Genomic DNA, 24,049 nt, shown 5'->3' on the forward strand with positions numbered 1-24,049 from the left:
TGAATGTGAGTTTTCATTACTCCCAGGCTTGGTTAGTTACCTAGCATGATGACTGACCAGGTTGTACACCCAGAAAGGCTTCCAGAAGAAGGCTGGAATCCAGAATCTAGAATCCAGGCCTCAGGCCAAAGGAAGGGAGGTCCTGGCTACAGGGTGGCAGGAGGGGCCATTTTAAGGCCCATGACTGTGGTCCACCAGCAGGGATGCCACAGGGAAGTGCTAAGTGCTCAGTGCTCTGAAAGCCAAGGGCAGCTGGTTAAGGCAGTTGAGTGGCCTGGGGGTCAGCTCTGCTGAATGCTTTCTGGAACTCCACAACCCATTTCCACATACCTTGTCTGGTCACTCCTAAACTGGTCCTGCCAGCATGGGCACCAGCAAACTAGGTACCCTCCCTTTGCAGGAAGAGGGGGAGAAGACATGGATTCTGTAGCAGGCTCCTAGTTTCCCACCCCTGCCCTCAGGAGGGTCAGCGGAAGAGGGAGAGACCTTGAACTGATTCCCAGGCCAGCAGCCCTCGGCCACTCAGCTCCACCCTCCTCTCTGCTGCCCTACTCCCTTCTCATCCCTTCCCTCCAAGGGGGTGGCTCTGTTCCCACAGCCCAGTGTGGGGCCCCAGGCACCCCCAGCAAAAGGAGGAGAGCTCTCCCCACCCAGCCAGCATGTAGGGACTCGAAACCGTGAGTCCAACCCCCTAAACTCTGCAATCGGTGACCTAACCCAGGCTTAGGCCCAGCTTCGTGTTGGGGAGGGGATGGCAGAAGAGGTGCTTTTAACCCCTGCACCGCCCAGCCCTCAGGACTTGAGGACTTGTGAAATTCACACAATAACTCTTTGTTACCTAGGATTACCTAGGAGTTAACAAAATAAACAACTGGCTTCAAATTTGGTCTCAGGGCGCATGCCCTGCCCTGCAGGCAGACACCATTCACAAGGTGGCTGGGTGTACTTTATCTCTCCCATCTAAAACCAGGTCCCCTGTATGGCTGAACTCCCCACCATTATGCTCTTTTTTATGTTCTTTCTTTTCTTCTTTCCACAACAGGTAACCTTTCACTGACTTTCAAAATAAAAATTAATTCCTTAAATAAAAATGAGGTAGGTGTCACACTTCTTTTTTTTTTTTTTTTCCTTGAACCTGCTTTTTTGTGTTTGGGGCAGAATCGACCCCTACCCCCACCCAACTTTTTAGCCATGCATGACTCATATCATTTATTACTACACAGAAAAGCAAACCGTATTACCTTCTAGAACAACATCTTTCAAAAACATTTTCATAAACATATAAATCTGAATTTCACAAAAAGATAAAAGTCGGTTTGCACACATAAGCGGATGGTGTTAATGGTGGTGATGGCGGTGGTAGTGGTATCTTTGAATTTAAGCAACAATGCTGTGCATTTTTCTCTAAAACTAGGAGAAAAACACGTAGAAATCGTTCTGTGTGTGCACATATATAATGCGCCATGTATATATACAAATATACCATGTTTAAATACACATGTAAATGCATCTATAACATGCATGAGAATAACTGTAGAGTAACTCTAAACTGACCTCTTTTGATTCTGGCCTCTGCTAACAGGTATGCCATGGAATAAACTCAAAGTCCTAAATGAGGCCATGGAAGTGAATGTCCAGCAATAAAATGGGCCCTGGACACACAGAGATCTATGGTCACCAGCTGTGGAGCCAGGTAAGACCCTGGGGAGGAGACCCACAGGGATGAGCTACTGTCAGCTCCATGGGAATGACACAAAAAAGGGGAGGGAAAAAGAGGAGGGGGTTGAGTGGAGCAGGGAGAGGGTGCCAAGTGAGTAATGGAATAATACATATGTGGATGCCAATCTATTTTGGAAGTAACTCCTTTCAGTACTTAAAAAGTAAGGGTGATTTCCAGAAACTCTCATCTCTATACACATGGACATTTGTAGAAGAAATAATGCTCAACTTACAAATACCCTGCGGGGTATATTCTGCACTCATCCCGGGCGTGGGGATTAGAGCTCCATGTGCAGAACGAGGGGAGGAGAGGCCCCTCCAGTGCAGAAGTTTATCTGTGAAAGAAACCCAAAATCAAGCACCAAAGCTATAAACAATGTGCATCGTAAACCACAGGATATCACATTTCAATTCCATTAAAACAGATTAACATCATTACAACAGCCTTGCAGATAGTTAACAGGCTCAAGGCCTATATCAAAAAATAAAAATAAAAAAAACAAAACAAAACCCAAAAAAACTGTGATGAAGTTATTTCCACAATTTTGTTTTGTTTTTGATTTTAGTCTTTTTCAACAAAACAGAAGGGGTTTGTTTTTGGCGGGGGTGGGGGAGTCTTTGGTTCATTTGCTTGATTGTTATTGTTTATTGTCTTATAATAAGAGATATGTAAATAGCAAGGGGGAAATTGGCAATATTATGGGGTAGACTGGTAAAATGGAGGGATTTATCTGCAAGGCTGGTTTACATGCATACATTTACTTTACTTGACACGCCCAAGCAAAAAACAATATGTACTTCAGATAGCACCTCCAAAGACAGGGAAATCTTAGACATTCGGGACTTGGTTGGGCCACACTCTTGAATCCCATCAGCAAAATACCCCATATAGACATGGCTTCTTACAACACAAAGTAGTGGAGAATAAATACTAGACTTCTGGGGTTACGATAACTTTGGCCAAGTCCCCATCTTCAGGGTGAGGAATCCCACTATTAAATAACAAGGATAGGCCAGTGTTCTGATAATAGCAGCACCCAGAAAAAGTGGCCCACCTTCTCCCTTCTACTGCATTTTGTTGCACTCTGGTGAGGAGAAATGACTTCTCACACTAATAAACATAATACTAGCAATAAATCAAGCATTTCTAGCTCTGAGACTTTGGTGAAAAAGGAAATGTTTGGTTTGTGCAACCTGGGGATTATATGGTTTGTGTGGTAAATTCCTAGTTTTTTCAAGTCCACCTTGAGCTAACCAAGCATGTAGAGGTCAACCTTGAGACAGAGGGTAGGATAGATGGAGCAGGAGATACCCAGCGTGTTCTAGAGGCCTGGAGTTTGTGATGATTGGGGGAGGAGGGAGAGAAGAAAAAACAGACTTTGATGGTGAGTAAACAGAGTATGTTTTCCATTAGCTTAATATTAAGAGCACTTAAAAGTGTTGTTGTTATACTCTAGGATAGCAGGTCCCAAGTGTAAAATACATCCTGTTCTCCTTATATAGATTCACATTGCCAAGAACAGCCAGGGCAGTCAGCACAAGGTTTCCTTTCATGAGAAGCATGGTGGGTAACAATGGCATATTGCTCATGGAAGCTCTTATGCTCTCTTGTTAAGCTATGTTGTTACCAGGCCTGCAAAGGGAGGCTGCTGTGGATGCCTTGCCTAGCCTGAGTCCATCTACACAGGCATGTCATTCTCTCCAGCCCCAAACAGAATTAATGACACAAAATGAACCAGCAAAAGTGCAAAGACTGGACTTAAAAAACAGGCACGTCTTCAGTTGACTGTGTATATTATACAGGGTATTGAGAGTATAGGGCAAAATTAACTACAGATTTAGTCATTGTGTTTTTCAACAAGAAACCTGAGAATCCATTTTTGCACTTGTTCTCGTCTTAGCCATTTCAGAAGTTGGTTTGTCACCAAGACTGAGATCCTTTTCTTAGAGACCCACACAACTGAGGTAACTCCGTAACCCTACAGAAATGCGACAACGCAGAAATACTTGGACACCTGCACAGGGACAGTCTGATTTTAAATTCCCTGCCATTTAGTCTGAGAGGAGAAGCTGAGTTGCCTTGATAGGCCTCCAGCAAGAAATGAGAGGAATGTTAACCTAACCCAGGCCTGACCACTTGCATTTATGTCTGGTTGGTAACCATGTCTACACATGGCTGAGTTTCCAGGGGCCCTGAACAAGCTGAGTTTCCAGGGGCCCTGTGGGGAAGTGGGCCAGGCCACATGGCAAAGCAAGGGCTCTTCGAGGAGACTATCTGGGTATCTGGTACCATGACCTGTTTTTGGTTTTTGAATTGTGAAAAACGAACAAGATCATCAGGTCTACGCCTTCATTTTACACATGGAGAAACTGAGGGCTTGTGAAATTAAGTGACTAGCCCACAAGCTATGTTGATAGTTAACCACAAAGTGAAGATCAGAATTACTCTCCTGCATCCCACCAGTGCTCTTTCCTGGGAGATCCATCTATCTCCTCCCCCTGGTTCCTGCCCAAGGAGTGCCAGTTAACAGGCACTCATTGACCCATTAGGAGAAACAACTTCTCTCATTGCAACCTCTCGGGAGGGAGTCCAACCCAGGGGTGTTGAGTGGGCCTTTCAAAGGGTCCAAATGAACTGACTTGGTTTCAAAATTGGAAAACAACACCACCTGACCTACTTCCTGACCCTCTTGGCTCTCCCCCCTCCCCCCCCCCCCACACTGTTTTCACCCTCTACCTCTGCTTCCCCTGCAGAATTTGGCCGGCTGAAGAGGGACACACCCCTTCCTATCAGCTTAACAAGCTATTGACATTGTCTTTCTGAGAGACTCATACTTGAATTTCTCTTCCTCCAGGAAGACTGTCAAAGCACAGGCAATGGGGAACCCCAACTGATTCTGCAGCCTCTGCACACATTCTCCTTGGTAAGTTGTCGACATTCCCACAGGAACTGGAAATGCTAAGTTGTTAATAGCCTCCCTAGGGTTTAACTTCTTGCGATGATGCTTTCAGTGATTTCATCATGTTTTAGGCAAAGTCTCACAATTAATGCTTTGAAGCATGACACTCAAGGAGCAGCTCTACCTGCCTGCCTACCCACCCCCCCCCCACCCCTTTGAGGGCCTTTTCTCTCCCTTTCCCCCAGGGAGTGGTGGGCTCAGGTAGCTGGCTGGAAAGTGGGAAATCTAGTTCTGCTCTCTTTTGTTTCCTGGGTGGTTCTCTTAGGGCAGTCTCAGGCCCAGCATCAGCACAGCACATCAGCATGGCTCGGAGCTTGTTGGAAACACAAATTCTCGGACCTTGTTGGAAACACAAATTCTCGGACTTACTGAATAAAAACCTGGAGGTGGGAGACATGCAGCAATCTATGTTTAGCAAGTCCCCCAGGTGGTTTGAGGACACAGCCCAGTTTAAGACAATGCTGTCTTGGGGTAAGAGGAGGCACGGAAGCTGGAAGCATGTTCCGCTGGCAGAGAGCCAGATTGGCTATGAGACTTTTGTCCCTTCTGAGATTCACCTCTTTCAGGACGAGAACTGTCCAAAACAGAGCAAGCCCAGGACATCCCTAAGAATCCCTTCATGTGGAATTCCAACCTCCCTCACTGACAGGGCAGGGAACAGACCCAGGCTTTCTATCAAGTACAGGGCGCTCTTTGCACTAGACAACATCCAAACCAGTTTATGTCAGACAGATGGTGTCCTCACCCCTTTCATAAAAGCTGAAATGTTTGAGGAAGCAGCTGTGGCGCACTGCATGGGTGGGGTAAACCTGGACTCTGTTTCCCTGTCTGGGCTCACAAATGTGATGTGTTGCCCTCTTCTGGATCAGTCTTTTCAAATGCCTGTGCTCTTCTGGTGAAAGGTGTTTTAACCTGTTCTGTTTCATAAAGGTCTCTCTAGATCCAGCATCTCCACTTGGGCATCTCCTCAGAAATGCCTTATGCATTATTAGGTTGCAATGTTTCCTGACGCCTGAATGAAAAAGAATGAATCTTATTTTTTCAGGTCTCATTAAAAACCTGCAGTAAATCAGGAATGGTTTTGATTTAAGGTTATACATTAGTCACTCTACATTTCTATGTACAGTGGGGTACCGACTTTTGATGCAGAGCTCTCTAAGCCAGGTGGGATGTCCCTGGAATTTAAGGTCCTTGAGTCAAGTCTTAGGCTTCCTCAAGAACATCTCAAAGACTCCTTTATTATTGACATGCTGTTTGTTTCTGAAATTAATCACTGGGTATGTAATGCAGCCACATTAGAGTCTTTCTCATTGACAAGTAATACTGCTGATCTACACATGTGCCGAAACAGCTAAGCACAAAGCATCATTTCCAACACACTTAGAGACTGTTCTGGGTGCCCAACTTTTTTCAGGTATTAAATCCCCAGGCCTCTCTAGAGGAGAACACAGACATATAGGTGTTTGATGTTTCCTGAAATGTATATAGGTGTATATATATTTCCTTTCTTAAACATATGTTTTTAGAAGACTTCCCTGTTTTTCCAATTAGATAGGGCACAAAAGGAGTACAACTGTCCCCAAGTGGAACAGGTCACCCTGGAAAGCCATAACCTCCCATTCACTCTGGGTCTTCAAGAAAAGAATGACTGATAACCCACCGTAATGGGGAAGGATCTCTATATTGGTGATATAGGCCAAAATAAAGGACCCTGACACTCTTTTCCAGCTCCAAGATCCTCAAATCCCCTCTTCCCCAGGCAGTAGCCAACTTACAGACTACACTTAAAACACATCCTGAAAGTTTGTACAGTTTCCTGAATGAACCAATTCCAATTTTATCACTATTATTGGATCCAAATCACAAAAATAACGAGTGCAGCTAGTCTGGGATACAGGCTTCTTTAACCGGAAAGCAAGTCCACCAAATGCCCTTCTAGCTCTTATCCCTCCCTTTACAATAGATACCAGCACCTCTCTCTCTGATTCTGTGTCTTAACAAAGTATTATAGAGCAAACATTAGCTATGCCTATGTCTTGAGTCATGTCAGTCTAAACTGAAAATGTGCCAGCTTTATCATTGCTAACAGACTTCTTAATTAACCTTCTGATATTGTCAAAATTGCATTGCCTTTTGTTCTAGAAATGAGCATTTAAATTAGCATTTTTTTCCATCGTTTTTTTTTTTTTTTTTTTTTACTAGCTATGGTTTTACCAAATTATGATGCTCTTTAAAAAGTGTATCTTGGGATGCCTGGGTGGCTCAGTCGGTTAAGCGTCCGACTTCGGCTCAGGTCATGATCTCGCGGTCTGTGAGTTCGAGCCCCACGTCGGACTCTGTGCTGACAGCTCAGAGCCTGGAGCCTGTTTCAGATTCTGTCTCTCCCTCTCTCTCTGACCCTCCCCCGTTCACGCTCTGTCTCTCTCTGTCTCAAAAAGAAAATAAACGTTAAAAAAAAAAATTAAAAAGTGTATCTTGTACAGATGAAAGCAAGCAAGAATTCTGGAGATATCACACTTAACAAAACTTCTTTGCTGAAATTTGCTCATGATCTCTATATTCCTTAATCCTTCGTCGGTGACTCTAATTTCATCAATCACTCATTTAAAAATTCTTTTTCTTTTTTGACCAATTCTATTCTCTCATAACCTTGATTATCTAAAAACTAATTTCACCTTTTGAGTTCTTCTCCTAGAAATTCACTCTGTAAAGGGAGGAGAGATGACACCTTTCATGCCCCTTTATCTATAAAAATGCAAAAAATGCAAGCCACCAATCTGTCAGGCCTAAACAAAATTTTCTGCAATCTGTGTCTTTAACTTAAGCAAAGCATGTAATTCAAAAAGGGAGAGAGAGAGAGAGAGAGAGAGAGAGAGAGCTTAGTTTTCTGAAGAATAACTAAACCAAAGACATTGTGTTCCATCTTTGTGTTGAAATGCAGATTTCCCACTAAAAGGCAAATCCTTCATTTCAAAAAGGTTGAATAGGATGGTACTTTAAAAAAAAGAATTCCAGCTGGTTAAATTTAGGGTGTTGAAAAAAGTGCGCTCCAATAATATTCTTTGGCTCTGGGCCCAAAGTATTTTCACTTGATTGTGAATTAGATAAATTTTTATTACACTTTAAGCTTTTGCCTTATAATGGTGGAACTAATCAAGGAGACTGGAAGGGCAACTCTATAAAGACAAATTGTCTTAGGACAGATTTTTTTCTTTCTTTAACTGTGTACCTCACTATGCAAAATGTGTTATTCAGGTTAATGCCATTCATTCACTCTTTCATGTGTTGATTCAACAACTATTTACTGAGGGCCTGTAATGCCCAGAGCAATGGGCCAGCATCTGGGGGTAACACAAAGAAAACCCAGACAGACTTGCCAGTAAAGCCCTCAACGAGGCAGAGAAGAGAAGGCCTGGACAGAAATCGCTCTCCTCCAATGCAGAAAGTGTGTCATGAGAGAGGCACAGATAAGCCGCTAGGAAAATTCAAAGGAAGAGAAATTACTTCCACTTGAAAGGCAGGAGAGCGGCTTTCAGGAAGAGGTAACTTATGAACTGCACCTGGAAAGCCAAGAGGAAGGACTTTCCAGACAAAAGCAAAAGCAGGTACAGATGCTCAGAGGAGCAAAGGCCAAGGTGTGCACATAGCAAATGGGGCCCAACAGGTAAGGTACATTTAAATCAAAATATCGTACACCGATTCCTTTAGTTGACAACAGAGGATGTGTTCGTCTAAATAAACCCTCTGAGGACGTCTGTGAAGTCCTCAGCTTTCATAAGTTCCTATTTTCAAATATCACATTTTCTTAAAATAAGGGACATAGCCATGCGGATGCTTGAGAAACTCTTTATGCAAGTTCATCCGTCCTGTTTTGCTTCTCCCCCACCTCCATTTTTGCACCCTGATGAATGGTGGGTGGTCTGCTGAAGCAGGATTCAGTGTGTTTTATTCCTCTGAGTCAGACAAACAAGTGTTGATAGCCACATTCTTCTTTGCAATATTGCCTCCCTGGCTTAAATAATCTATTTCAGATGTATCATTGCCAGTTTCAGATGGGCTTGTACTTGCTGACACATTCTCAACAAATGACTGTGCAAGAAATGTGGAGATTTTCCTACACTGCTTTGTCTCTTCAGTCATCAACTTGACCTTCCCTCCAAATTTCCCCCCTTTCTTCTCTTCAAAGCCATGGGTAAGGCGGGGCTACCCTCACCCCTCCTCTGAGTCCTAATGTGAGGATTTTGTTTGTGCGTGGTGGGGTGTGCGTGACTGTGAGAGTATATGCATGAGTATACGAGTGTGTGTGTGTGTGTGTGTGTGTGTGTGTGTGTGTGTGTGTGCGCCTCTACCTGGGGTCTTTTTCAGGTAGAATTTGGGAGAATTTGGGAACGATGCCCATGCCCCATGCATTCCCCTATGAACACCACTGACCCTCACTCTCCAGACTCTTTTCCTTTAGGATGTCAGGGACCCGCTCCTTCGGAGGGGCTGCGGGCACAAAGTCAGGAATCCAGATTCTTCAGTCCCAACTCTGCCACGCACCAGCTGTGCATGACCTTGAGTAAATCCCTTCCCCTTTCTGACCGTAAGTTTTCTCATCCTTAAAAAGAGAAGACTAGATCAGATGCATGATGACTTCTCCCTCCTGTTTCCCATGCCAGTCAAAGTCTCCTTGAGACCAGATATGGAACAGGAGTTTGGGATGCAGTTAAGAGACCTGGTAGGGGCCATCTTAAAAGCCGGCCAGGATGGGCCTGTGCCCCAGTGACCTTGCAGGGACTAGGATGAACCTCCAGGCCAGTGTGGGCTGGGTCCAGCTGCCAGGCTAATTCTTAGACTCAGAAAGTAGGCCCTGGTGGTGGATTTCAACTTCCTGGGGCACAATCTTGCAAATCTCACCTGTCTGAGCTTCAAGGAGGAAACCAAGGCGGGTCCAGAGCCAACGAGACTGAAGGTCACAGAGGACCAGGAAGAAAGTTTCCACAAACTCAGGCTAAATGTCAAGGGAAAAGGTCTCTGCTGCCTGTGCCAGAAGGCCAGTGGCAAAGCTAGGCCTCATGCCAGAGCCTGGCACCCACGGGCTCTAAGGAAAGCCAGAGTCCTCTCCAGGCCACCTCAAACCAGGGTGGCAAGGCCCCGGTGTCCGGTGTCCTGTGATCCCTGCCCTCATCCAACTTGAAAGGTTCCTGGAAAGCCATGTGTAAAGTGAGTTTCTGTAAACTGAATCACATTTGCTAACCAACATCATTTCAGAGATGTTTCATCACCCTTCCAGGCCTATCGAAAATTGGCAGGGCTTCTAACATTTTACCTTTTAAGTGCTTCTTCCTCCACCCCCTCCCCAACCTCTCTGTCAAGTAGTTAATGATCTGTAAACAAACACTTTAAATTCAGTGGGGGAGCTCACTATTTAAAGGAACCCTGTGGCGAAACCTTTTGAAAAGTTAACAATCTTTCTGTAATGTGAAAAATCACCCTCTAATTTATCAGTTGCCATTGATGAGATTTCGTGCGTTTTGGGGCTTTCTTAAGGTGGGGCTCAACTGCAATACCTTTGTGGTTAGAAGGGGGCAGATAAAAAGAAGCTGTTCTGAGTTTGTTTCCGCCACCCCAACTGTCCAGCCTCACGCAAATATATTCACAGATACCACTCACGCCCCCCTACCCACAGGAGAAATGAAGTAAAGGGTGGAAAATCATAGTCCCAGACACCCAGAAAGCCTTGAAAACCATGCACTTGAGTTTCTCCTGGCTTAAGTATTAGATGCCTGAGGGGAGGAAAAGGCATCTGGGGTATGAAGATGGATCCAATGAGACTGACCATTTGCTTAGCAAACATTTAATTCTGATGACACCAGCCAGAGCAGAGGACTGGTCTATCAACGCCAACAGAACACGCAACTCCCAAATTACTCTGAAGAGGCCACCCTGAACCTTTTCATCGGTGTCAACTCATGACAAATGTAATTTATGCCTCTATACCACCATTTCATGAGTCTCAAGCAAATACCAGAATAAATTTAAGCAAACCCAAGCTTGGCACTTATAAGGAGATCCCTGATGTTTTCAGGTGTTCTTGGGTGTTGCAGGGTGGGGCAGAGGTGCTGCTGGAGAGACAAGGGAGGGGAGAGGCATGGTTGACCACCCAGGGAGCTGGAGAGTCTTCTGGTCTTATCTTCCAGAACTGATCTGTGCAACCATTCAAGGGAAAAGGGCCCCAAAGAACAGGCAGCCCCAGGAAGGCCGTGTCAGGCCTCCAAACCCGGCCCCTTCTTAAGGAAGTATATCCTGGCCTCTCTGGAGATGTTCCTCTTCTTCCCAAAGCATCCTCCTCACATTCTGGCCCCACAGTGGTCCTGCGGATGAGGGAAGGTGTTATCCTCACCTCCCCAGCGAGGACACAGTAGATGTCAAAAGCATCCTGTTGCAGGTCATGAAGGCAGGGCTGGGAGTCAGAGTCCAGTCTACCTTCCTGGGCACTAAGTATGGCCCTCATCACCACTCACTTCAGGAACCCTCAAGGTGAGCCAAGGCAGAGTGTGTTGTCTAGACACAAGTCTTTTTTTTTTTTTTTTTTTTTTTTTTAGCATTTATTCATATTTTGAGAGGCAGAGAGAGACAGTATGAGCCAGGAAAGGACAGAGGGAGAGGGAGACACAGAATCTGAAGCAGGCTCCAGGCTCCCAGCTGTCAGCACAGAGCCCGATGCGGGGCTCAAACTCATGAACAGTGAGATCATGACCTGAGCGGAAGTCGGACACTCAACCAACTGAGCCACCCAGGCGCCCCTAGACACAAATCTTTATGCCATTCACAGGCAATCACTTGCCTTCCTGGGACTATAAAGTGGTGTGTGTGTGCATCTGAGGCAGTGGGGAAGGCAGACTCGGCAGGCCAAACGCTCTGCGACAATCTTGGGCAAGGGATCCTTAGAACCAGAATTGGCCATTCTCCAGAATGAAAACCTGTTATGTCCTATGGTTAATACAGAAGTGCTCGGAAATTGTGAGAACTAATTTAAGACTTCAAAGCTCTACAAACGAAAAAGAAAAAAAAAATGGTCTAGCAGGTCAGGCTCTGACATTTCTTCGGGAACAAAACTAGGCTGCCCTCTCGCCTGAGGTGAGATTGAATCAAGGGTTCTGGTCCTGTGAGGCCAGGCCTCATCCCAAGGCAGCCAGTCCTTTCAGAAACAGGCCTCTGCCCGCCCACAAGCTCTTCCGACTTCTGCTACTGTCTCCCCAGTCCCTCAGCACCTTCCCTCCTTCTGGGCACAGAGCGGCCCAGCTGTAGCCTCAGCCCTAACCTCTCTGACAGAGTTCCATAGAACGAAGGCGAGGCAGACACAGCCTATTTATCTGAGGCCTATTTTCTTGGCTTTATAGTTACTTTCCTGGCTTTTTACCCAATTTCTAATCTTTCTTTTATACCACTGACCAACCTGGAAAGAATTTCCTGAATAAAAAAGAGATGCCCACATGTATCATCTGCACTCATTCAAGAGTTCCCAATCCAGCCACAGAGTGGGTGTTGCTGGCTGTTCTTGGGTTTACTAATTCTGTTGATTCAGCAGAGGTAGCACCCAAAGTTATCAGACACCTCTGAGCCCTTCAAACCAAGAACGCACCATCTCAACTCCTTTCTACCCAGTGGGCAGGTTCACTTGGGAGCTCAGCTTGTGGACGCCTGGCCTCCCTGGGCCAAGGGGCCACAATCCCCGTATCCTTATTCCATAGGGATCAAGAGGGGGATAAAGGGACCCTCCACTTCAGAATCATTTTGCCTTTGGAATCTCTCTAAGACTGCCTAGGAAATCTAGGTCTGAGAGGGTTAGCCTTCCCAGCCATGCTCTATTTCCATGCAGTCCCAACCATGAGAATGACCTGGAACCACCAATGTCAAGATCTCTCATGTCTACTAAGAACGGACACACTCCCCTCTCCCTAACAAGCCCCTCAGGCTGAAATCCTTTTACGTCCAGAGTCTCAACTTTCCACTGCTGGGCAGAAAGCCCCCTCTGTCACAGGCCCACAGATCTCTGCCGTCATGGTGCTCAAACCCTGTCAGGAGGTGGGGAGTGTGGACAGCAGGGCTGACACGGTTTCAAAGAGGCCGACCAGGCAAGAACCGTCCTGTACTCCTGCCCCAGCTCTAACGCAATAAAATGTCTTTTATCAGTGTAATTCAAGGCAAAGAGTCAAGGGTCTGTCACCATTTTAAAGAGGCTTATTACATGGCCACAAAAATTTGCCTCAGGCTCAAACCTGGCATGTAAGGTATCAGCGTGGGACAGGTTCTTTTGATTTGATTTTATTTTCTTACAAAATCTGAAAATGAAACGCTTCTGTCCCTCCCTTCCACCAACCGTTTTTTGATTTATGGGGAGGAGGAAAGAAATCTGAAGTTGACAGGTTGGGACAACTCCACTCAGCTTTCTCACTCAAAAGCGGCTTTTGTTCAACCATACTTTGCATTTATGGCCTGAGGCTCTTGGCTGACACAGGCTGGCTCCTCAGTGTGAGAGGGCTGTGGACTTCCCCGGGAGGAGGCCCCACTGGGATTACTGCCCCCCTTCACCTAGGGCTGGGGGCACTGAGGCTCACGGAGCTGGGGGCGCAAAGGCCCCTGGTTAGACAATGGAAGGGAATGCAAAGGATACGCCATTCTTATGTCTTCAGCTCTACACTACACTTCTCTCGGGCCCAGGGCTCCGTGAGATCATCGCGTACCCACCGGCACTGGTTCCTCAACCAAACCCCAGGGTTCTGAGAACCAAGATGGCATTGCCCACCTCTCATGATCCGACACCATTCTGGGCAAAGAAAAGTCCCTCAATAAGCACTCAGAAATTGAGCGCTGTTCAGTGGACTTTCCCATGTTCGAGAGCTCTTTATTCCCAACGACCTGGCTGGAAGGAGCTGCCATGGAGCCAGCAGTGACCAAGGGAACCTTCTCTTCCTGAGGCTGTTGAGATCTCTCCAGTAAATGATTCATTAACCAAGGAACCTCCAGGTCAGCCTTGACCCACGAGATGATTACAGCCCCTTGAAAGTGGCTGCTGGCCCATCGGTTCACTGTACAATTTTGGCAATCTGTAATTGTATATTTACTCAATGGTTGTTATGGACAATCGGGTTAATAATTCACCTTCCAAATGCTGTGTAATTACACAGTTAGAAGAGTTACAATCGATGTCAACTTTTCTGAAGTCTTCTGGTGAATTGGCCCCAATTACCTAATCTGGGTCCCTTTCCTTTCCCTCTCTAAATTTTTTTTTTTAGTAATCTCCCACACTTCCCTCTATTCTCATCCCCCACCTACACCCCTATCTTTCTGCCCCAAGAGAAAGAACAGTGTGAAGTTCTTCAGTTCAAATAATTCTATTTAGAACCCTTGGTTTTGCTCCACTAAAAGGGATTAAACAAGGCTAGGAAGCTAGCCATGGAAGATGCATTGAAGGTTGGCTGGTCTCGGATGCCTCCCTGCCTCAGATGCAGGAAAACACCTGCAGCCACCCAGACCCTATCACCCAAGTTGCACCATCTCCCGGCACAGCCCAGCGGAGGCCCAGGAAACAAAGAAGGCAAAGCCCTGCCTGTGTTCTATGGGGCCCAGGCTTCCCAGCCAAGGGACTGGCAAGGGCCGTGGAGTGTAAAACCATGGCCATGGGCTTAGGAGACAACCCCGCAGAAATTCCCTTCCTACCCAGATCCCCATACCCAAGCCCAGGTCCCCACCTCTGCTTGGGACATGCTGGACAGCATGAAGAGAAAAACATACCCCCTAAAAACAAACATAGAACAGGAATCCCAAGAACGGTAAAAACATTTAGAACCTAGGCCCTCTCTCCATCATTCAAGAGCTAAACCAGGCCCTTCACACCTTTGTTGTGTGGTTTTAATATACTACACCTCACCCACCACAAGCAGATAACCCACTTTCAAGGGTCAAAGCAGTATCTGCTCCCCCCACCCCCACCCCCACCACAAAAGGGCAGTGTGGTCAGCTGACCTCTGTCACCTCGGGCTGGAACTGAGGCCACCCAGGCCACAAGCTACAGGGCCTGGCAGGGAAACCCAGGTAAAGAGCATAGCCAGTGAAGGAGGAGAAGGGACAAAGATGACAGGACTGTCCACTGCCAGCTCCTGGCTATGAGTGATCACAGCAGGGGCAGTGCTTTTTCTCCATTTCAATGGGTTGTGACTTTTTTAAAGTCATTTTTCTTCCTGAGTTCCACCCCCTACATCTTGTTCTCTCCCACAAGCACATACAACCCAAGGCTCCAATGTCTTAAAAGGTGCTTTTCCTGTTTTCGCAGATGAGATTAATTTCTTAAGAAACCCCCAGGGCATTTTATGTTCGGGTGGGAGAGTCTTTTGACCACCAAGGTGTCATGGAATCATAAGAGCTCAGCCTGCACAGTAGGAAGTGAATTGGGAAAAGCCCTGACAGCCAGCCCACCATATTCTCTAGCTCACGAAACCCACCTAGACACAGAGAACACCTCTGCAACCTAGAGTCAGGTCTAAGAATGGGGATGAACTAATGTTTCCCAGCTGAAGGCTTGGCTGTCGCTTTCAGACAGAAAATCCTACTCATCAGGGCACCCCTGGTGCCCAGAAACAGGGTCAGAGTATTAAGGAGGAATCTCTATACATTTGGGACATTTGGGACCATTCTGTCTAGAGTTTAGTTTGGTTGGAGCTTTTGTTGTTGTTGCTGTTTGTTCAGGTTGTGTTCTCTCTTCCTCCATCAAAAAAAAATAAAATAAAAAATAAATTTGAAGCTGCATTTGTTTCCTGTTGGTGGAGCGGACAGAAGGAGGGTGTGCAGTGGAGGAGGTGTGCGGGGAGAAGGCTGATAGATGGAGCAGGGCCGAGAATATCCGGAATTGGAGAAAAGTGAGAAATGGAGCTTTTTCTTGGCTTCCAAACAGTTGTAATTTCTACTGCCACTGCTTAGATCCTGGGCACCAGGCATAGAGAGTGGGAAAAGGGGCATGTGACAACGTTGCCACAAATCAGGATTTGGCATTTAAATCCACAGGAAGCAAGAAGAATAGAGGGACTTCTTATTTATAGATTTGCAGATGAACTGAATGAGATAACCAAAATGCACTTCTCGTGTATCTGAAGGAGCAATTCCATTTTCGGACTTGGAAAGTTTCCCATAATTGAGTATCACCCGACCCCAGCAGCGCACTGCATCCCAAGGTTAAGATCAGCTTCCTGAAAACCAGGCAGAAGGCGGCTGCTCTGGTGGTAGCTCAACAATCATACTTTGAAGGACAGGTTGGTCCCACACTACATTTAACAGGATTCAGTTCATCTGATTATACAGTGCCTTGCTTTCTGGAATATGTAATCATCTCTTTCTGATGACATTTTAAATATCCAACTAGACAAATAATTGCAGCAATAATTGATAGCAGAGTCAAGCTGGAAGATCACTGATTGGCAGAGTCCCCACCGAAACAAATCTTTCTTTCAAACATTACAGGAATGATGTTTAAATCTAACTTTTGCTGATAAAGGCTCAAAATCTGATTTACTGATAAAGACTCTGCAAGAAAACCTGCACCTCAGCCTGTGATTACTTTGTAAGCTGTTTGAGAAGAATCAGGCAGTGTGATTTACATTATTTTATTGCCCATGAATAATTGCAAAGATAGTGTGGGTGGTTTGGGGGGAGCCACACAAGCAAAAGAAGTGTTGCTCCTAACGCAGCACTTCCTGAACAACTGGGAGCCAACCGTCAAGGTTTACGGCCCTCTCCTCCTCTAATGTGTATCCCATGGTAGAGAAAGGGTCTTGCGAGGGAAGCACCCCCAAAGGAAGGCACACAAAGGATCAGCTCCATTCAGGCCTCTCAAAGCTGGTTTAAATCAATTCCTCAAACTAGAATTCAAATCCCCCTGCCCTGTGCAAAGAGCACTGGACAGGATCAGGAGGCCTGAGCTCAGATGAACCCCAAGTGATCTGAGGCAAGTCCCCAGGTCCAGCTGCAGTCCCCTTCAGCCCCTAGTCTGTTTCTCCATCCAAGGTAGAACCCTAATCAGTTGTTGTCTGTATCATGTGTTTTGATTGTAATGTTCAAGTTGTTTAGTTTTGGGGCACTGCTTTCAACAATTCAGACCCCATGGAATGCGCGATGGTCAGAAATAACTCACAGAAGACGCTTGTCTCTGGGAAACCTCAACTGAACGAGCTGGCATATTAGCAGACACAGATTACAGTAAGGAAAAACTAAAACAGAAGATGTATCTGAATGCCTCAGCTAGCAACAAAGGCAAGAATTCAGGGATGAGATCTGAGCATTTGCCCAAAGTACCCACATGAGACTCTTTTCATTCCCCCCCTTCCCATTTTCTTTCCTTCTTGTTCTTTCTTCCCTTCTTTCTTTCCCGCTTCCTTTTTGGAGAGGGGGTGGCATTTTTCCCCCCCTTGAAACTGAACCATTATAAGCGAGTTCACCTCGTAGCTTCTGTTAAAAATCAGAAGCTTGTTAGATGTAATGATTATCTGCACCGTGACACTTCCCGCATCTGAGGGGGCTTGTCGAACAGCTTTACTCTAATTTAGAGCTCCTCCGTTAATTAGAAAGCCCTCAGATTTTCTGCAAATGCAGGTCACTATTGACAGCTCACGCTTTTGATGCTTTGCCTGTGACAGTTGTTGGGCTGTCCTTCCAAGAGCTGGCAGGGTTGTCCAAACTCTGACAGTGTCAGAAAATTTAGTCACCATGGCCGCTATGCAGGAAGTTACACACAAGGTGACTGTCCCCACACAGTGTTTCCCCACAGCCAACAAGCCTGAGGAAATCTGCATGCACATTCAGCTAAAAATAGCTCAAATTTCAATCCCCTTTCCTGCCTCCCTCCTTGCCTTCTCTCTTCCCCTTTTCCTTCTCCTTGCAACCTCTCGTCTCTCTTCCTTCCATCCTCTTTCTAGCATCTCCCTTCTGTCACCTTCCCTCCCATTACCCCCACCACACACACACATCAGGGTCCTCTGCTATTGAAAACGGTCACATTCACAGAAAGGGAAGTAGGTTTTACAAATAGACCAGGTTGCTTTTTATTGAAACAGCAGTGATTGTGGAACAGAAACTACCCCCACCACCCCCCAACCTTCTTTTAAAAAAATATTTCCTATTTTTTGCACTGGTCAGCAGCTGCACCTGGTGAGGTGGAGGTCAAGCCTGTACTTCCAGCATGGCTCACTTGTTTTTTCTTAAGGAAAGGGGGAACTGGAAGGAGGAGGAGAAAAGGAGGAAGAAGTAAGGAAAGGTTAGCAACTCAGGCAAAAATGCATATGGGGCTAAGGTTTTCTGCCCCTATCACCATTCCAATGGAAGACCTCAAAATTCCGGGAATTCTCACTTAGGAATAGTTCATTTTGGGGTTTGTGCTGGGGTGGATAAGGGGATGGGTGATGAGTCCATGACCATGTGTGTGTAAATTTGTGTTTATTTCATCAAATTCATCTAAATTTCATCAAGTTTAGGCCAAGAAGGAATGCTCTGTGGCACTTGCCTAAGACTTGGCCAAAAAAGAAACCACTATCTAAGTCAAAATAGGATACATAAAAACTATTTGCACACCCCCACCAAGAACAAGGGACAGCCCTGGAAGAACAATATCCCTTGTTGCCATGGTTCCCACGTTGACTCCAAGTTTGACACTGGGCCCAATTCCCTAAGAAGACCCAGTTCTTCCTTGAGGTCCTGCAGACAAACACAGGCAGCTAAGGGTAACAGAAGCCTGGACCTGCAGTTGCTAGCTTATGAAATGCAACGGAATGGGATGGGGTGGGATGCCATAGGCTAGACTGATGAATTCATACAAACCCAGAATTAGATAATGTCAAAGCAACCAGGCAGGGTGGGGCAAGGCAACCCCAGCAAGATTCCTAAGAACAGCATCCCCAATAGATGCAGCGGGCCTCTAACCCCAACGGGGCCCACGCCCCCACCCACATCCTGTTGTTGTCACTTTGGCCATTGGCTTCCAGACACCAGTCCCAGGAAAACCCTCAGGGCCTTTAAAGCTAACTGACAAAACAGGATGGTGTGAGCCACGGCAGACTCTGTATTCCGTTAGACACTGCCTGCGTGGAAAAAATAAGAAAACACCTAGACCCAGAAAACAACGTGGAAAGTGGCAAAAACCAATCAACTCATTTCAGAAGAAAAACCCTTCATCCAACATCACCAAGCTCCTAGGAAGCTGTCCTAGCAACCTAGATATAAGAAAGGCTTGCTATTCTGAGGTGAGAAGTGCAGTTGCCTTTCACTCGGGACTGTCAAACACGGTCTATAAATACCAGCACTGCCCCTGGTGAACCAAGGGCTGAGCTCAACCCAGAGAAGGCAAGTGTTTCCCTAAGGTCACACAGCAATTCCAGGTCTTCCGGACAAACTCCATCTCCCCAACAGATGGCTTTGTCTTCTCTTGGAAACAGATACTGATACATCCCAGGAAGGCTAGAGAGTAAGACTGCATATTTTATTGTGTCCTCTACTTTCTTTCTCCAACCTTTTGCTCCTGCCCACCCCCAGCAACACACAAAGTCTGTTTAGTGTACTTAGGGATCTAATTCCATATCTACCCCAAGTTTCTAACACTCCTGTCTATCAGCAGGTCAACAGTACAGCACAGAGGCAAGCTGTTCTCCATTCTGAAGTGGTTTGACAAGAAGGCTGCTGAAGGTCAAGACATCCTGGGGAGGCTGGTGCTTGGGCTTTCAGGGTCACTGCTCTGCAGGTGGACCTTGGCTCATTTCCAGGGAATAACTTGTGATTTGTTCTCTCCCCGACCCATCAAATCAAGACACCAACCACAGCTCTACTGGCCCACCCTGGCAACCACGGCTTCTCACACAGCAAGAGAGACAGGGTGGCAAATGCTGTGCTTTACACACACATATGTAGTTAAGTACTAAAGTAAGAAATTCAAGAAACCTACACTTACTCTACACATGCGCACATGCGCGCGCACACACACACACACACACACACACACACACTTTAAGAGAAAATTTCTAAAGATTTACCCATTTGCAATACATCTGACCGGCAAAGCCTTGAAATTGTCCCTTTCTACAAACCACAGGCCCAGGTTTTGAAATAAATAATGCACAGAAATGAGAGGCATGATGGATTAGTTGGCAGATTATTATCAGACGCGTGGAGCTTCCAACTCAACATCAGGATTAGGACTGAAATTTCTTTCAGGAAGAATTTTATAACATTAGACGGTTGACCAAGGCATTGTGGCGTGACAGTCACAGAGTGATCGCGTCCCTTGACAGAATGTGTCCACTCAATGCCCCGTGAACGCCACTCGTGGGCAGACTGGGAAGAGTGACCCATCTCTGAAATGTGGCCACTGCTCTGGCCACCACTCACTCTCTCTTTCATGTCTTCGCACTTTTCCCTTCTAACAGAAATGGAATCAGAACAAATTAATATTTAATTTTGAGAGTCTATTCTATCAGAATCAAAAAGACTCAGGACATTCAAAGCTAAGGCAAACGCCCCTCCTATAAATCTAACGTCTCTATTCGGATGTTTCACATTTCTGTGAGCAGTGAGTCTCCCTGCCATCCGTCCACTACTTGCCACGGGCCTCTGCCACATGGCAGCGGTGGGGGAAGCCAGCGCCGCACCTCTAAGTGTGTGAAGGCCTAACCTTTTACCCATGTAATGATCTACTTAATATAATATTTTGTCTTTAATCAGAGAAAGAGTAAGATAATTTGATATCCCATAAAACTCCCTAACCTATATTTTGCAAGTCAATTAGCCAGTCCTTTAGCGTTAATGTCAGCACATCCCATGCTGCACCTCCAGTCAGGCTTTCGGGTGTCTGCGGCCCACACACCATACACCGAGAGTGTAAGAAGAAGACTCGGGAGGGAGGCCATGGAGTGGGCAGTTACTGTTTCATCATCTGTATGGAAATTGGGAAGTCATCTCCTCAAATGGAGATTATCTTCCCCTGGGATCCTTCTGGAGGGCTATAAATAATAGAACATACTAATCAACATTATATATTAAAAAATGAATACAGAATCAGATTAAGGAAAGACTACATTATACTGTAATAAAATCCAAAGCAAAAAGTAATAATAATAAAGAACAAAAAAACAAAGAGGCATGAGAAAGAAGTGTTAGCTGGTCCCCTTAAATTTAGCCCTATTCTCTGGCAGCCAAGCTAGCCTGAATAAGGGTGCTTGGGTAACCATTTCTCACTCCCTTATTTATGAGCAATAGCATGCAAAAAGCAAGAGGCTTAATTTCAATGCACTCAACTTCCCATCAACCCATTTACCTATGGACACTGCAGAAAGGTGAGTACTGGAAATTTATGAACGTTTTATGGATAAGAATCTGGTCTAAATATATAAGGAAGAACAGGGACACGTGGCACAAACCCAAAACACAAATGTTCCCAACTCCAGCTGTCCAGTAACATCTGCCTCTCAATGTCTTATGACTCAGTTTCCCATCTCTGAAATGGAGTCTCCTACCCAAGTCTGGGAAAACATGATAAGAAACGATTGGATTTTAAATTCTTAGATAGAGCCCTCTCTTTGTTATTACTTTTGACCTGGTTTTGAAAACACAATAATAATACTTATAAGGAGTTCTCGTTATGCAGAAACATTAACATTCCCCTTGAAGAGTGAGTGTGCCTCATTAGCTGTTAAAAGAGAATGTTTCTTTCTTTCCTTCTAGGAACATGACGAGTGAATCTGGCTATTTCATCAAAGCTTGTAAAAGACATCTGAGTCATCATTTTAACTAAACAATTTCTCCAAGAATTCAACCTATGGGATAGGAAAGAGCCATCTCTGTGGTGTGTTGGGAAATGCCATTGTGTTCTCTCTGATTCCCCTCCTCTGTCCTTGGCAATCCAGTTACAATCTGACAGCATTTAAAGATGACAGTACTTGGGGTAATAGGACAATGCCATAACAGGATTACAGCAGATGTGAAAGAAAGGACACACGTAGGTACTGTCATTTAGGTAATGTCATCTATGATCAGTTTTTGTTTCATTTTTTGCTGACACAGAAGTCAGTATCACTTATACAATTCATTGTAAACCCTGTTAGGGCTGTAAATAGTTTGCTTCCCCAATGAAAGGAAACACTTATTATACTGCAAGGGGATTCAGTAAAACTTTCTAGCTTTGGTTGATGTAAAAATTAAAAAAAAATAAAAAATAAAAAATAAAAGAATTTCAAACCATAGCCAAAGATTCAAAAACAGTCTGAAGTCACTACCACCCAAAATGAATTTATCTTCAAAGAAAGAAGAAAAAATTGCTGTTGGTTATAAACAATAGGTGGCCAAGAAGTTTCTGAAGGATGTCTCAGACCCCAATAACACTGTTGCTTCCGAGAGTTTGGGGAAGATAAAGTAGAAACACCTCACTAAATTCACATTGGGGGAGCGGTCAACACTAGTCTACCAGCCAATAGGGTCCTTGCCAGTCACTTACACTATTTCTCATTCCATTTCCTTTATGTCGTTTTGCCCACAGCACATCCAAATCCACATAATACCAGCCTTTGGAAGTCAGTTCTACTCTACTTTCCAATTAACTTCTGCCACTGTGAGTTTTTCCCCAAAGCCACCAAACTCTCCTAGAAGCTGTTATTCCTCTGCAGTGAAACGCACAGCTGCCCTGGCCGCCATTAAAATGATTTCCTCATTGTCTAGGACAAGGAGCCATGCTGCATGCCAAGGGATCAAACACAAACAAAAAATGCTTGTTTGACTAACGCTTGTCTCAAAAGAAAATTTTGCCTCCAGGAAGAAGTACCATGAAGGAGGCTGAAGAGATGTTCTGACCATCTCAAATCTGAACAGAGGCTAGTTTTCCTACAGAATATTCTGGGCTCACTGGGGTTTCTGCTTTTTCCAAGTTGGACTTTCTGTGCTTCCCTGGCTAATCTCCTGAGCCCACAGACCTTCTTTCCTTTCCAAATGCCTATCTACTACCCTTTTTCTCAATTTTCCTCTTACTCTATCCAAAAAAGTTCATTAAATTCAGGCTAGCTTACTAACACCCAAAGTAGGAAGATGCTATTAAAGAGAGTTCAAGGATATGGATTTTGGTGCCTACCTTGCTTCCTCACATCTAAATGATAAATGCCACCATGAAAAATTCTCCATGCCCTGAATAATAATAATTCCCCAAAATGGATGGTCTGGAGGAGAGGGACAAGAGAACAATATGGAACCTGATGGGCTTTTGCTTCTAAACTTTATTCCTGTCAAGTCCCTAGCCATAATGTGGGCTCAATGAAAACTTTCCAAGACCTCAAAGTTCCTCTACATTAAGAACAGACCCATTCGCTAGTATCCTACAATGTTTGGTTCTACTCTGCTTGTGAAAGGAAACCCTACAGTCAACCAGCTCCATGCTCTAGAACATATATATCAACATAGGAGAACTCAGGATGAAGAACATTACAGAAAGAATTCCAACAACCTGCCCACCCCACCTCTGGACAGAACCCCCAATTCATGTCTCCTAGAATGCTGCCTTCACCCTCTGCTCATAACAATTCAATAGTCTCCCATGGTCAACAGGATATGGTCCAGCTCCTTAAGCTACCATTCAAAGCTCCATAATCCAGCCTCACATTTCTATTCTAGGCTTGGTTCCCTCTCTTCCACCAGTGAAAATACTCTGCTCAAGTAAAAATCCTCTCCATTCTCATTTCCTTTCTGGCTTTTCTTCTTCTTCTCTGACTTCCTGGAGTCCTGCTCATGTTTCAAGGCCCAGCTAAAGGTCTACTAATCACCCCAGCATAAAAATCAATCTCTTCCTTCTTCAGCCTCATGGAACACTCATTTCCTGCACCACCCTGGCCTCATGTCCAGTCCTTATATTGCTGCTTACCTACGATTCTACTTAACTCCATGTCTCCCCAAAGTGCTTCTTAAGTAGAGGGACACTATTCTCTACTTCTTTTAGTTTTATTTCAAAGTACCCAGGATAGCCTGAGATATCTGATAAACATATATCCTAGGAATTCAAAAAATAATGGTTAAATAATTGATTTACCTTCTTAAAAGGGAAGTTATTTTTCCAAATATCATTTCTGGCCATAATGGTAATTTTAACCATCTCTGTGCCCACAAACAGTTCCCTTCTGATATCTGCTTGAACTTCCAGATAAAAAAGGCAAGCTGCAGTAACACGTTATGCTACACAAAGATTAGCATTAATATCCACCCTCTTTAAACAGCCACCCCACACCCTGGAGAAGAGCAGAAGTGAAGTATGTGTGCCAACCAGAGCATGTGCCAGGTCAACCTGAGCCTGGCTGTCAGAGTTAGCAAAAAATAAC

The 24,049-nt window shown here is 45.2% G+C and overlaps 1 protein-coding gene across 8 annotated transcripts in view; it reads right to left on the reverse strand.

The window, feature by feature from the left end:
* The window catches only part of BCL11A (BAF chromatin remodeling complex subunit BCL11A), a 100,842-nt gene that overhangs the window by 13,750 nt on the left and 63,043 nt on the right, over positions 1–24,049 (reverse strand). For 6 of the 8 annotated variants that reach the window (XM_007075376.2, XM_007075375.2, XM_042981442.1 and 3 more), the window contains one exon: positions 1,953–2,054. The exons of the other annotated variants lie outside the window; for them this stretch is intronic. In XM_007075376.2, the coding sequence (XP_007075438.1) occupies positions 1,953–2,054 (102 nt within the window). The remainder of the gene's footprint in view (positions 1–1,952; positions 2,055–24,049) is intronic. 8 annotated transcript variants of the gene reach the window in all.

Source organism: Panthera tigris, chromosome A3, assembly GCF_018350195.1.
Source record: "Panthera tigris isolate Pti1 chromosome A3, P.tigris_Pti1_mat1.1, whole genome shotgun sequence".
Lineage (NCBI taxonomy): Eukaryota > Metazoa > Chordata > Mammalia > Carnivora > Felidae > Panthera > Panthera tigris.